General features: G+C 34.0%; 1 protein-coding gene across 1 annotated transcript; it reads right to left on the minus strand.

Annotated features, from left to right (window-relative positions):
- Positions 1-2,931: 2,931 nt before the first annotated feature.
- LOC107767925 (uncharacterized) lies at positions 2,932-5,740 on the minus strand. The gene is made up of 7 exons (XM_016587035.2): positions 5,590-5,740; positions 5,031-5,182; positions 4,803-4,933; positions 4,093-4,304; positions 3,794-4,000; positions 3,389-3,469; positions 2,932-3,271 (listed from the first exon to the last, which is right to left on the minus strand). The coding sequence occupies exons 1-7, from the start codon at positions 5,733-5,735 to the stop codon at positions 3,037-3,039; spliced, it is 1,164 nt and encodes a 387-aa protein (XP_016442521.2). The 5' UTR covers positions 5,736-5,740; the 3' UTR covers positions 2,932-3,036.
- Positions 5,741-13,223: the final 7,483 nt, after the last annotated feature.

A 13,223-nucleotide genomic window follows, 5' to 3' on the forward strand; every position in this document is an offset into this window, starting at 1 on the left:
TTGTGCTTTTATAATATAATAATATAGATATAGATATAGATAGATATAGATATGGATATGAATAGATATAGATAGATACATAAACCATCCATATTATACTAAATTATTATTTAAACATAACAAAAGTAGTACAAAAAATAACAAATATAAATCATTGAAATAATACATGATGGAAACCGTTAGCTAAATGGAAACGATTTATATAGTAATAAGCTGCTCATTCTAGCTATTTCATACATAAATAGATTACAGTAACGATATATAGCGTATAGTATTAATTGATAAACATAATGTGTATGATAAACATGTAGTTTGATTTATTTTAAATTATTGTTGTACTTAGAGATAATATTTTATCTTTTAGATGTACATTATATATCATTATACATGACATAATACTCATCAAGGAATATAACTCTTTCATGATATTCGTTGCTTAGGTCTCTCCTTTATAGTTCAATGCTTCTTTTTGTCCCTCAAATTCATCCATCTTCTTCCTCAACCCAATCAAATTCTTCAAGTGCTTCCATCGCTGATCCTTTAACTCAAGTATGGCTGCTTCTTTAACTCAAATTCACTCTTCCTCTTTTGCTATCTCTCACTCAAATATACTAAATCTTGTTATCCGGTCCTTGATTTTACAAATTATATGTTGCGGAGAAAACTCGTTTTGCCCGTCTCTTCAAATGTCACCTCAAGAAAACGGACCTGGTTTTTATAAACTTAGTTTCTGAATTTCCCAAATTTTGTTATGATTTTGATTAATTTGTAATATCAATTTTGAAGTAAAAAGTATTGGTGAAATTTTCGTGCAAGACCTCACATGCGTCAACTATTATGGACAATTTTTACCTAAGTTGGAAAGAAAAGTGTCCAGGTTTATCTAGTATAAAACCAAATACATATTTTATACTATACCCCATATATTTCATTTTAGTGAACCAAATAATATCTACCAATAAAAGTATATATTCACTAAATAATCTCATCATTATTTAATCCTTGTATTATAATACCCATATTATAATACTAGTATAACTTGTTCACAAACCTAATGACCCCTTACGGGGCGGCCCGGCCTATTTCGTGGCGTAAAGCCAAACTTTATGAGGGGCTTTAGCTTTTTGATTAATAAAAAATATTTTATTTTTATTTGAATCTATTTTTCTATTTTTTTTTTAGATGCAAAGTTATTATTAATTTTTTATAATCAATTTCTCCTAATAAGTCTTTCTCAATTGACAATATAGCTAATTCATTTAATATCTTTGAGACATTGTTGATCATAGGTAAGGTTTTATCAATTTTAATCTTAAAAATATGAGTTATTAACATTATTCTATAAGAAATATAGGCATTTGAAAAATAATCAAATCTTTTTATTTGATTGAGTATATCAATTAAATTGTTATCTTCTAATTGTACTATTTTCTTTAATATTTATAATTCAGAAAATAAATCTAAACTATCAATATCGGGTTGATTATTATGTTTTAAGGAGTATTCAAGATGAAGGCAGTATTTTTTTAAATTTTCATCATCTAGTGATCTCAGTTTTTACCGCTAAATAGAAAATCAAAAATATTTTCATATGCGTCTAATTGTTCAAATCTATTTTAAAGTGAAAAATAACCTTGTCTACTACTCTCTCCGATCCATAATAAATGACTTTTTTGGCTTTTATTTTGGTCCAAAATAAGTGTCATTTTTATATAATCGAGACGGAGTTAACTTTATTTTTCCAAAATTTGTCCTTATTTACATATCTCAATGTGTCAAGTTAACAACATATAAATTTTAATTAAGGATAATTCAGTCAAAATATATTTTTGTTCTAGGAGTCATTATTTTCTTAAGGGGCACAGCAAAGGTTAAAAAGTCATTTATTATGGACCGGAGGAAGTATGTATAAAAAGTAATCAACTCTAAGGGACTATTCGAGAGATTTTGAGATTTCACTATTAACATTCTTCTCAAATTATTTCTTCCTATATATTACACGTTTCTAATGAAATTCGAATTCGATATTAATTTCAAATGCAATTTCCTTGGCTTGACATCTCTTTATTTGTTAAATAAATAAATCTAACTTTTTTCACTTCACAGTTTTTAAAAATTTACAAAAAAAAAAAAAAAAAAAAAAAAAAGCCTTCACAAATGTGGGGCCTAAAGCAGCTTTATGGACCGCCTGGCCGCCCACGCCTTGAGTGATAATTAAGACTTTTCAAGACAGATTAACCCCTAATGGTCTATTATACACGTCGTCATACTTTTTTATTCCTGAATGATTAACCTGCAATAACAAATACTCAACAAGTAAAAATCTGATAAAGTGAATATTTTTGTACAGCGACAGTTTAAGTCTTGAGTCGGCAGTCTCATTGTCACCATCAATATGCTTCAGATCTCATCCCTTCTCTTGGTGGAGTGGTACCGACGAAGGTCATGAGCCAACTTTGAGAAAAGGCAAAGCCTACAAAACTTGTTGAGTGGTAAATCATGGGAGTTGACCCCTTATTTTTGTTTTGAGTGTGGGTTCAGCTTAGGGAATATATGGTTCAGCAGCAGCAGCAGTGGATTAACAGTTGCAAAAGAGGCTGTTTCTCCGAAATATGCAACCGGAAGATTATATTTGTAAGACTTTTTAAAAGAGAAAAAAATTGTCCAGTCAGCTTTTTATTTCTTTAAAAGTATTGCTACCAATTCGTAAGTTATGCTACTACTTATTTAACTTTGTTGGGTGATATCGGATACAAGAAAAAAAAAAATTGAACTAGTTAGGAAGTCGTTTGCAGTTTCATGCAAATTAAATACATTAACAAATATTGACTAAACTGATACATTACTATTGAATCTTCCGTCACCATAAGACATATTTATTATCAATATAATAGTAAAAAGAAATACATTAAATCAGAGTTGTACTTTTAAATTAAGTATTAAATGTGTTCGATCTGTTTTTACTGTTGTTTTATTTCTATCTTTAATTTGTCTATATAATGAATCATCAATATCATTGTCCATCACTTGAATATCTTAGGAATCCAAACACCAGCAGTAATAATCAGATCGTGAGATTTCCAGCATTGTTTCAGGCGTCATCCTCTCAAGTTCGCTTTGTTTCCACGACGCAAAATTATTTCGATTTTGTGGGTCTGTGGCAAGTGGATAGTCCTCCCTTTTGTGGGCTTGTGATTTCATTCTCATATAGAGCTTCACAGTAGCAACACAATCATCATAGGGATCTTGGACTCCTGTCTGAATGTCATACCTACAGATACATTAGGATTTTATATGGGTAGTATAACAAATTAATTAAATAAAAAGTGTGCTACTTGCTACTAATATTTGTAGGTGACAAGAGAAGCATTAAGATTTGCTTACTTACCCAAGGTAAGTTTTGGTCAAGTGCTTGAGTGAGTTGCTGAGCTTGCTTGTTTTCATCAATGGAGGGTATTTTGCAGTATCCCTTCACACAAAAATGGATGAAGAAACGTCAATCTCTATTGTAATATAACTTGGAGGGCTTTTGCATAATATGATTGGATTTCAATTATATTCATTGGTAGTGTAAACAATCTTTTTATCCTTAGTGTAATCTAACTTGTCAAAAAGATTGTATACTTACTATTATTATATTCTAGATTACTAATCAATTTTTAAATAAAGTTACACGATTGTCTTTCTAGTTACTTGATTATGTAAATACCTTTTACTCCTTCCTTCCGTGCATAAAATTTAAACTCGATCTTAATTTTAATGGAAATATACTGTATGCATTAAAGTAACTAACCTGATCAATATCGCCGGATACTCCATGTCTAAACATTTAAGATCATGATCCAAACCATGACCAACAAGAATCCTAGCCCTTCCACTTCTAGAACGAATCTGCCACACAGTTTCCCCATTACAAAAATAATCTTGAATCTTTCTTGATACTTGCTTCAGTGGCATTGCATCCCTCAAATGTTCTGGTCTTATGCCCGTTGTTTCATACCTAAACATACATTCAATATTCGTCTAGATTAATTTCCAGATGAGACTATAAATTGGAATTCGATCACTAAATTAACTTTAGTATATAATTACCTGTAGTTAGTGACGGGAAGGTTTGGTGCGACATAAGAGTGAAAGAGGATATTTTCATGCTCATCAATGAGGCAAACTCTTGCACAAAGATCCAAAGAGCCATCAATGCCACCACCTACCATTTTGCAGGCAAGAGCAGCAACTCTTCCTCGGCTATTGTCAATCCTTAGGTTATCTTGAATTCCCAACTTAGCCATGCGATAGAGCACACCCTGAAAATGAACCAATAACCATATGGATTAGTTCAAACGGGTTGAACTAATAAATGGGTTGGGTCATAACAGCTTAATGTTTAGTTTGAGTCAATATAAGCGGGTTAATTTGCACTAAAAAATGAGTCATAACTTAATCGTCCCAACTCAAAACTATTTTTATTTGTTTGTTTATTCTTAAACAATTTTTTCAATTACCAACCAAATAAATAAAAAGATATTTTTTATTTATCATGACTATATCATACAGACAAAACTATTTTTTAAAAATGTTTTTATAAGTTTTTTTATGGGTCAACCGAAACTACTTTTAGATGAACATACTTTGTATTGTGCCCAAATTAACTCGCTAATGTATATATACTGAGCTCTATCAATCTATATACGCCTATTGAAGGGATTATAATTTTATGGACGAAATTTGACAATACTAAGCGAAGGAAGAAATCATTTGTATATTTTGAAACAATAGTAGTTGTCGAGTTTGAAAAGGCATACATTATTTGAGCGAGTGAGTTGACATGACTCTCTGTGAGCCCTGAGTGCATTTCGGCTAGGAAGGATTTTCAAACAAATGTCACATCCTATCTCCTTGAAAATCCTTTCACAATCTGCCTTTGGCAATGGCCCTGAAAAATATAATTTGGAGCAACGCTTAATCATGTTAGAAAGTTAATTAGACCTGTGGGACTTGTTGCTATGAAATTGATTAATTAGGAAATATACCAATGAGATGCTCCCGCAAAGATTCAAAAGATCGAGAGTGCTTTTTGCAAACGCCACACATGGGTTCATGAACTGAATGATAAGATGTCCTCATGTGTTCAACTAGGTGCTCCTTTTTGTTGAACTGCCGATAGCATGCTGCACACTTGTTCCTATAATAGCCCCATGAATTTTTAAAGCGTTTAAATTTCATGCATATCATAAAAATTCACACAATTTGATCATTTATAAAATAATTACAAGTAAATTTGGTAATCTAATTAATTGTGATTAACCAGCTATCATATGTTAAAATACACGGACATGTAAATAATCTTTATGCGGTATGTAACTTAAATCCATTTGAGATACCTTTTAATACTACTGCTAATTATTATCATGAATGAAACTAATACTCCATATAAGGTATGAAAAAAGTTAATGTATATATATATATATATATATATATATATATATATATATATATATATATATATATATATATATATATATATATATATATCATACATAATTAAAAGTGGATCTTCTGAGTGCAAAACTGTGAAAAAAGAAATAGAACCTATGAGTTTCGGAAGAATCATATCTATGGTCCATGACTGTAGAGAAGAGAGGCTGTTTGGTTAATGCTTCAGAATTGAGTAGAGAAGAGATGGCTGAGAACACTTGAGAGAAAGGGGAGGGCATCAAGCTATTTATACAGATCATGGAAGAAGAAACCTCTGGAAAAGTTTTTAGTGCTAAGGCAGATTTGGAAAAAATCATCATTTTTGGTACATTTATGAAAAACCATCATGTTATTACGAAAAAAACAATGGACTTACTTTAAGATTCGTAGGTATGATATCCAGATAGGCTAAATGTCAAATGTATGTAGTAATCCAATACTTCGGGCCCCACAATTGGTCTACTAGAATATTTGAAAGCTCCGGGTGAAAATCATTTGCACAACTTAACGTTCTTTTAAAAATCAAACTCTCCCTCAACATTGAATAATAGTCATTCTCCCCCCTTTTATACCATTAAATACCTATTTTATCCTTAGATATTAACCTTTATCTTTTTTTTTAACTTTTAAAATCAGGAGATTTTTCTTTTATTTTTTAAAATTTGTATAATAAAAATACTTGTAGAAAGAAGAAAAATTATTTCTGAGACGAAAAAAGAAGAGTGAGAAATAGTAATTAAGTAATATGCTCTATAGTGAAATAAATGAAAAGAATAAAAAATAATTTAATTTTATTCATAGCAATCGAAGATCTAATATATATTAATAAAGTGACAATAGAAATGAGTAAATCTTTTATAAATATATTTCAATGCAAGTAATATAAAATAATTAATAAAAATAGAGATAAATTTATAACAAAATTCTATATTGATAATGAGTTTTGATCCTCTTTAATAAAATAAAATTTGAGATAAAATTTATAACAAAATTCTAAAAGATTATCTATTTATATTGTAAATGCATTCTAACTTATAATATAAAAATTATTTCATTAATAACAACTAAAACTCATTTTATCTATATAGATTATAGAGATTAGAGAATAAGAGAGAGTGAAACTTAAATATACGCGTACGTCCACACTCATACATACATACATACATACATAGTGCACGTAATAGTTTAAATAACAATCATAAAAAATAGCGTTAGATTTTGTTATAAAATTATAAAAAGATTATTTTACTTATAATGTTAATGAACTTAAGTAAAAATATGTACTAAGATAGAAAGTTATTTAAATTATAGGTAAAATGTATTGTTTTCACCCGACAGCTCCATCTCTCAGAATCAGCAAAACCACTGATCATATCCAGGTTTTTTTAGAAACAAAATAAATTTCTTTCCTTTTAATCTTATATGATTATATATGACAGCACCATGTCCCATAATCAGCAAAATAACTCATATCTAGGTTTTTTTTACAAAAAATAATTCCCTTCTCTTTAATCTTATATGATGTGATTTGACTAGGCACGGAATTGAAAAAAGAAAAAAAAATTGTCGGCACATTTAAAAAATACTTCTAAAACTTGTAATCATAGATATGTCATGACAATTTCGTGACTTTAAGAGCATATCATTAAGAATTTTGAAAAGATTTAAGTTTAACATAGTTTTCAAATATAGTTAGATGTTATTTTTTTTAGCACAAATTTTAAAAAGTGTGTCATATAAAATACAATAATAGATGAAAAGTATATACATTGATATTGTAAATGATTTAAATTATATTCGTTGCCGATATAAAAGTTTTTACACGATCAACTTTTTTGATGGTTGACTGGAATCAAGCCCAGATGGGGAGTTCCACTATCTGAGTAAGCCGATATCATTAGCTAGACTGATTTCCCCTTTTGGATTTCTATTACGGGCAAGAGTAAGATTTATCTATTCCTACTAAAGGAAAGAAAAGAATATCACGGCTCAAATTTTACGAAGTTACACGGGGTATTATTACTTTTAGCTCGCGCTAAAAATTATTTATATCTGATAGTTAAAAAAGTATATAAAATTTATATAATTTTTGTCTATAATACACACATATATATATATATATATATATATATATATATATATATAAATTTTATATATTTTTCGATTATTATTTTTACGGCGGCTATATAGTGTCATTTTTCCCGAGTTACAAACCATACAGTTTTACACGTTCCGAAGTTACAAACCACCGTTAATTTATAGTTTGACTTTTGAATGAACTACTTCTGTGCAAATATCTTATATACACCAAGTAAAGAAAAGTTAAAAGTAGGGAATTAATAACATGCACGCGGCCGTTATCTTGGATGGTTGTCAAGTTGTAGCAAATCAGGTTCTTGCAGGTAAATGTGACGCACACATCTTATGTATGAAGTGAGAATAATATAATGCTTTTACTATACTGATTCATTTATCTTCACATAGTAATGGATTCTTCAAATTTTAGTTTTGACTACGGAAATGACATGCTTGGGATGAATTTGTGCCGTATGTGTTCTGTCACAAAGTCAAAATTAACTTTAATGTAACTTGACAAAGATAAAAAGTTTGCATGCTGAGATAGTGGACAGGATTAAAATGCCAGAAACAAAGCGCAGTTCACAAATTGTGATAGATATGAGGAATTTAAGTTATATAAATCGTCAATGCGCAATAAATATTTATACCATCAAGTCACGTCTACCTGTTATAGTGGGTAAATTATTTTGTATATTTTTAAGATTATCAATCCCATATTTTAATGAGGCATACCTATAGATATATTCTTGATTTAATAGTTGTTTGCCCGTGAAACGATACAGTTGAATTTATACGTGATTTCTAGACAAGTAAATTAGTTTGATCCTGAAATAATGTAACAATTGAAGAAATATATAATACTTAGCCTTGAAATATAGATGAAACAACAGAGACAACAGTTCCGGCCACAACAATTATGAGATCAAAAAGCAAGTAAATAAAATTGTATTAAGCTTTATATAGAATACAGTGTAAGTTTAGCGAGAAAATTCGTGTCCTTCCAATGATCACTGAGCTTATTATTTATAGCTATGAAGAAGGTATTAGGATTGTGCCCTTCTTTAATGTCAATTATGAGGAGCATTTATGAAGACGGAACGGTGAACATAAATGTCAAATTCTCTGTAACGGATCGTCGTTCTCAATGTTGTAGAATATTCTTTATTAAATATTATCGGGCGCAGAGCATTTAATGCCTTTATGAACGTTATCTCTTCTGGTGACAAACGGAATAGCTATGCCTAGTCTTCGTCCTTCCCGTCTTGGGTTCCACGTGTCCCCTTCTTGGGTGGCCACACGCCATAGTATATTTTACCTAATACAGATAGTCCCCCTGCTTTCCGGTGACATAACTTTGTGTTACCGGAAAGTTGGTAGAAACACTCTTTTGGCGGAAATTACTATAATTCCTTTTGAAAGCCACTGACAGTTGATTAAACGCCTATCTCTCCGCATTTAATGCCACGAACACGTGTCTTCCCATGATTTAGCACGTCTTTTGTCGGTTATCGAGGTAATCCTGGTCCAGGATTTAGCCACCAAAACTTTTACGTATATGTATCAACTTCCCCCCTTGTACTCCATTTTCCTTCATCTAATCTCGCCTACTATGTCTTCATCTTCTTCAAACAAAAAACCCTTTCTCTTTTTAAATGGCTTCCTACTCAAAACGTACTGGTTCTTCAAAAGGCAAGAACAAAACCACTTTGTCGCTTCAATCGTGGGCTCCATCATACCAAAAAGACTCAATACCGCAAAGGATTTTGAGGAGAAATTCCCTTCTGCTAACCCTCGTACATGGGATGTTAGTAGATACCCTTCTTCTATCCGTCCTTCCAGTATTCCTACTGTGAAGGAAGATTGTCGTTGCCATGAGTTGGATATCATCGCTCCTGCTCTATCGAAGGGAGTGACCCTTCCCAAAGAAGGTTTTACATACTTTTACACGTATCCCTTTACTTTGGATGTGTTTTCTTTGAGAGAAGAGCTCGATTCCGTGATTGCAAAATTTTTCCTTCGCTATCAGGTGTGTTTGGCATAGGTAAGTCCTTCTGTGTGGAGGATGGTTGCCTGCCTTCGACGCTTGTGCCAGGAGACTAGAGAAGATCTAACATTAGTTCACATGATGAATCTCGACTCCCCCAAGATTTTTCCGGGGAGTATGATAAATCTCTGCAAACGAGGTCACCATGCTTTGTTGACTAGCATGGATGATGATAGTGACCGCGGGTGGACAGAATGGTTCGCTGCAGTTGCTACTAACAGTATCATTCCAACAATGACTTCATCATTTCCGGCCTCTTGGAACCGCTCTCGTAAGATCTCTAATAGCTCTCGTAAAATCTCTAATATATCTTCTTTCATTAAATATTCTTCTATGGCCGTATCTTCATTCTTCGTATATTTCAGCAACTCGATGGTCCCAACAATGGTAGAAGGCTTAGACCGGTGGGTTCAGAAAACTTTGGACATCACGACACCCAAAACTCGCTTGTGGAAAGAACTAGCACTGAAATACGGGTGGAAGGCCAAAAATCATGGTAATTTGAATTTACCTCGCTTCCATCTTTCTTTGCCTTGTATATGGAGAACTTGATTGAACCCTTCTGACTTGTTTATGAAATTAGGTCTACCTACGGGCTTTGTTGTTGTCCCCGAAAAGGATGTTCTGGCCAATCCTGTTGATGCAGCGAGGCTGCTTCAGGAAGCTCTTACTCGAACAGGTATCTCCGGGCCTGTTTTGGGCACAAACACATCTTCACAGAGTCCCCGGCCAGAAGATAAGCAATCAAAGAGAAGACGTTCCTTCGCGGCCGGGGAGAAGAACAAGTGGGCAAAGACTGCTGTCCCCAAGCTATCTCTGGTGGCGATGACTACTGGTCCTCCTTCCGGGCCAGTCAGGAAGCTCTTACTTGAACAGGTATCTCCGGGCCTGTTTTGGGCGCAAACACATCTTCACAGAGTCCCCGGTCAGAAGATAAGCAATCAAAGAGAAGACGTTCCTCCGTGGCCGGGGAGAAGAACAAGCGGGCAAAGACTGCTGTCCCCAAGCTATCTCTGGTGGCGATGACTACTGGTCCTCCTTCCGGGCCAATCATAGACACCGTGATGATTGATGATGATGATGAAGTTAGTGATGAGGGAGTTTCTCTTCATAGAAGGCGACGATCCTCATTATCTTAACAGGATGCTCAACCTGTTGAGACAGTTACACCAACCGAGGATGATGTCTCGGCACTTTGGGGAGAATTTGATTTGGTAGATAATGCCAACTCCCATTCTCGGACCCCAATTGTTGTGTCCGATACTGCAAGGCAGAATACCGGGTCCTTGCCGTCTTTGGTTGGTGAGCATCTAACATCCAGCACTGCTTTTGACGCAGCTGCTTCTCATTCTTCAACCCCATCAGCTTTATCTCCACCTTCTCCAACACAAGCAACTGCTACATCACTTCCGTCTTCATCCACTCTTCCACCAGCGGTAGCTACTTCATCTCCATCGGCCGCACCTGACCATGAAGAAGGTGTTCCTCTTCCACACTCCCCAGTTCATTGGAACTTGGGGAAAAATTATGCTACCCCTTCTAAAGATCCTCAGAGGAGGAGGAATGTTACTATTTCGGTCTCTACCGAGTGCAATCTGCTTTCCCAGCCGGTGGAGCTTGCTAACTATTTGAAGCCTTTGTCTTTAGAGAAGAATTGGGAAAAGATTCAGGCACTCTCGGGAGAATGTTTGTTGAACAACACTATGCATAACACCGCAGTGGTACGCTACTTTCTTCCTCTGTTATTTCTTCTTCTTTTGAACAAATGTATTTTAAGTTTTACCTCTTCTTTTTTTATAGGCCAACTTTCTTGCTTCAGAGGGCCTTCAAAGGTTGATTCGTGAGAAGGAAGGACTTTCTTCTGAACGGAATCAATTTTTGGTGGAAGAGGACCAAACCATTCTCCGCCTCTCGGAACTGGAAACCAGAGCCACTGAGATTGTCGTTTTGGAAGCTCGTTTGCAGCAAAGCAAGCAAGAAGTGGCAACCCTTAGCCAAGAAATTGGCCCGCTGAGGGTTAAATTTGATGAAGCCAAGGCTAAATGGACTGAAATACAGGACACCATTCTTGCTGCAACCGAGCGCGAGGCTGCTACTATTGAAAATGTAACTAACTTGGAAGCAGCCTTGAGCTCCAAAGTCAAAGATCTTGTTGTCGTGGGGGCGAAATATGCCCAACTAGAAGAGAAGTACAGGGAAACTATTTAGCATAACAGGCTCTTTAGTTCAATTGTCTGTGAGCTTGATGTCAGCCTTAAATCTGCTAGGTCCGCCCAGGAAAATCTTTCTGCTGAGATAACTGACGAGCATAAAACACATACTTAAATTGTGCTCGCTAGTCAAAGATAGTATAGTATAATATCGTGTCCACAGGGATTAGATATAAATAGTATTCTCGTAGTTTCTAGCTTGATTGCTATCCAGGGGGATCAACAGTTGAGATTTATATGATTAATAATAAAAGTTAACTAAGAATCTAAAATCTACAGCTATTGACTAATAACTATCGAAAATAGGAATAAGCAATTAAGGTTATCACTGGAAGAGCATAGGGTTTTGACAGAATAAGTTCAAGATAATTGTTCGAGATCTAACTCTAGATAATTCACTTTCAATGTTCAAGTGAGAGCCTCGAACTCACTCTGTTATTAGTTCAAACGTTTAGCAAAAACTCATCTCTCGAGTAAGTCTTAACCTCACGAGATGAACCAATTTAAGCACTGTGAAGATATGCAAGAATGCGTAGTGGATCGGTCTTTAGGAAAATCTCTTTCAATTATTCTCCTAACTATATTTAATCAATAATTCAACTAGCCCCTTTTGATTACTTAGAAGAATCTATGAACTCAACCAACAATATAATGCAAAGATATCACAAGTTATGCCTCTTTCGATTACAAGAACAAGTGAATATAGATGCAATAATTAAATCTTCCAAAAACGATTCAAATACATAAAAATAGAGTTATAACCCACAAACAATCATCAATACACCAAATCCATCAAAACTCAAAAGGATCTACTCCATAGACATGGAGAAGTTCTTCACAAATGTAACTAAATTATAGGATAACATAAATTCAATCCAAACTCGGATCTTGAGTGATGAAGGAATGATGAAATCCTTGTGCTTTTGTTCTTCGAACTCCTCCTTAGCCTCCTTAGGTCGAAATTGTATCAAAAGTCGATCTATAATGGTGTTTTGGTGTATTTAAGCCGCCACCAAAATAAACCCCGGATGAAACTACCTTTTTTAGCGGAAATGGGAAGTCACTCTAACATTTTTGGGCTACCGCATCGTGCCCCGTGCCGCCCCATGCGGCGCGCATGTATGAAATTCCAGAAAGTTTGAAAAAATCATTTCTGACCACTTTTTGCACTAGTGCCCAGCGCCCCGCGGGGCATGGCGCGGGGTCGTAGTGCAACTTTCTTAGAGTGAAATGTTTTCTCATTTTTTGACGTCCAGACTTGATCTTCGATCCCCGAACGTGATCCCGGCTTAATTGCTTGGGCTTTTACTCAGACTTCAAAGCTCCAAATTATTCAAATTAGCTCTAAATTATCTTAATAGTTCGGAATCACTCCTACAAGGTATTAAACACACAATAAGTGCAAAAACACTACC

The sequence above is a fragment of the Nicotiana tabacum genome, chromosome 17, assembly GCF_000715075.1.
Source record: "Nicotiana tabacum cultivar K326 chromosome 17, ASM71507v2, whole genome shotgun sequence".
Classification (NCBI taxonomy): domain Eukaryota; kingdom Viridiplantae; phylum Streptophyta; class Magnoliopsida; order Solanales; family Solanaceae; genus Nicotiana; species Nicotiana tabacum.

Coding starts and splice junctions, on each gene's coding strand:
- LOC107767925 (XM_016587035.2), bottom strand. CDS start 5,735: ATGATCTGTATAAATAGCTTGATGCCCTCCCCTTTCTCTCAAGTGTTC. Junction 4,001..4,092: donor CTTCCCGTCACTAACTACAG/GTAATTATATAC, acceptor ATGTATGTTTAG/GTATGAAACAACGGGCATAA. Junction 3,470..3,793: donor TATCCGGCGATATTGATCAG/GTTAGTTACTTT, acceptor TTTTGTGTGAAG/GGATACTGCAAAATACCCTC.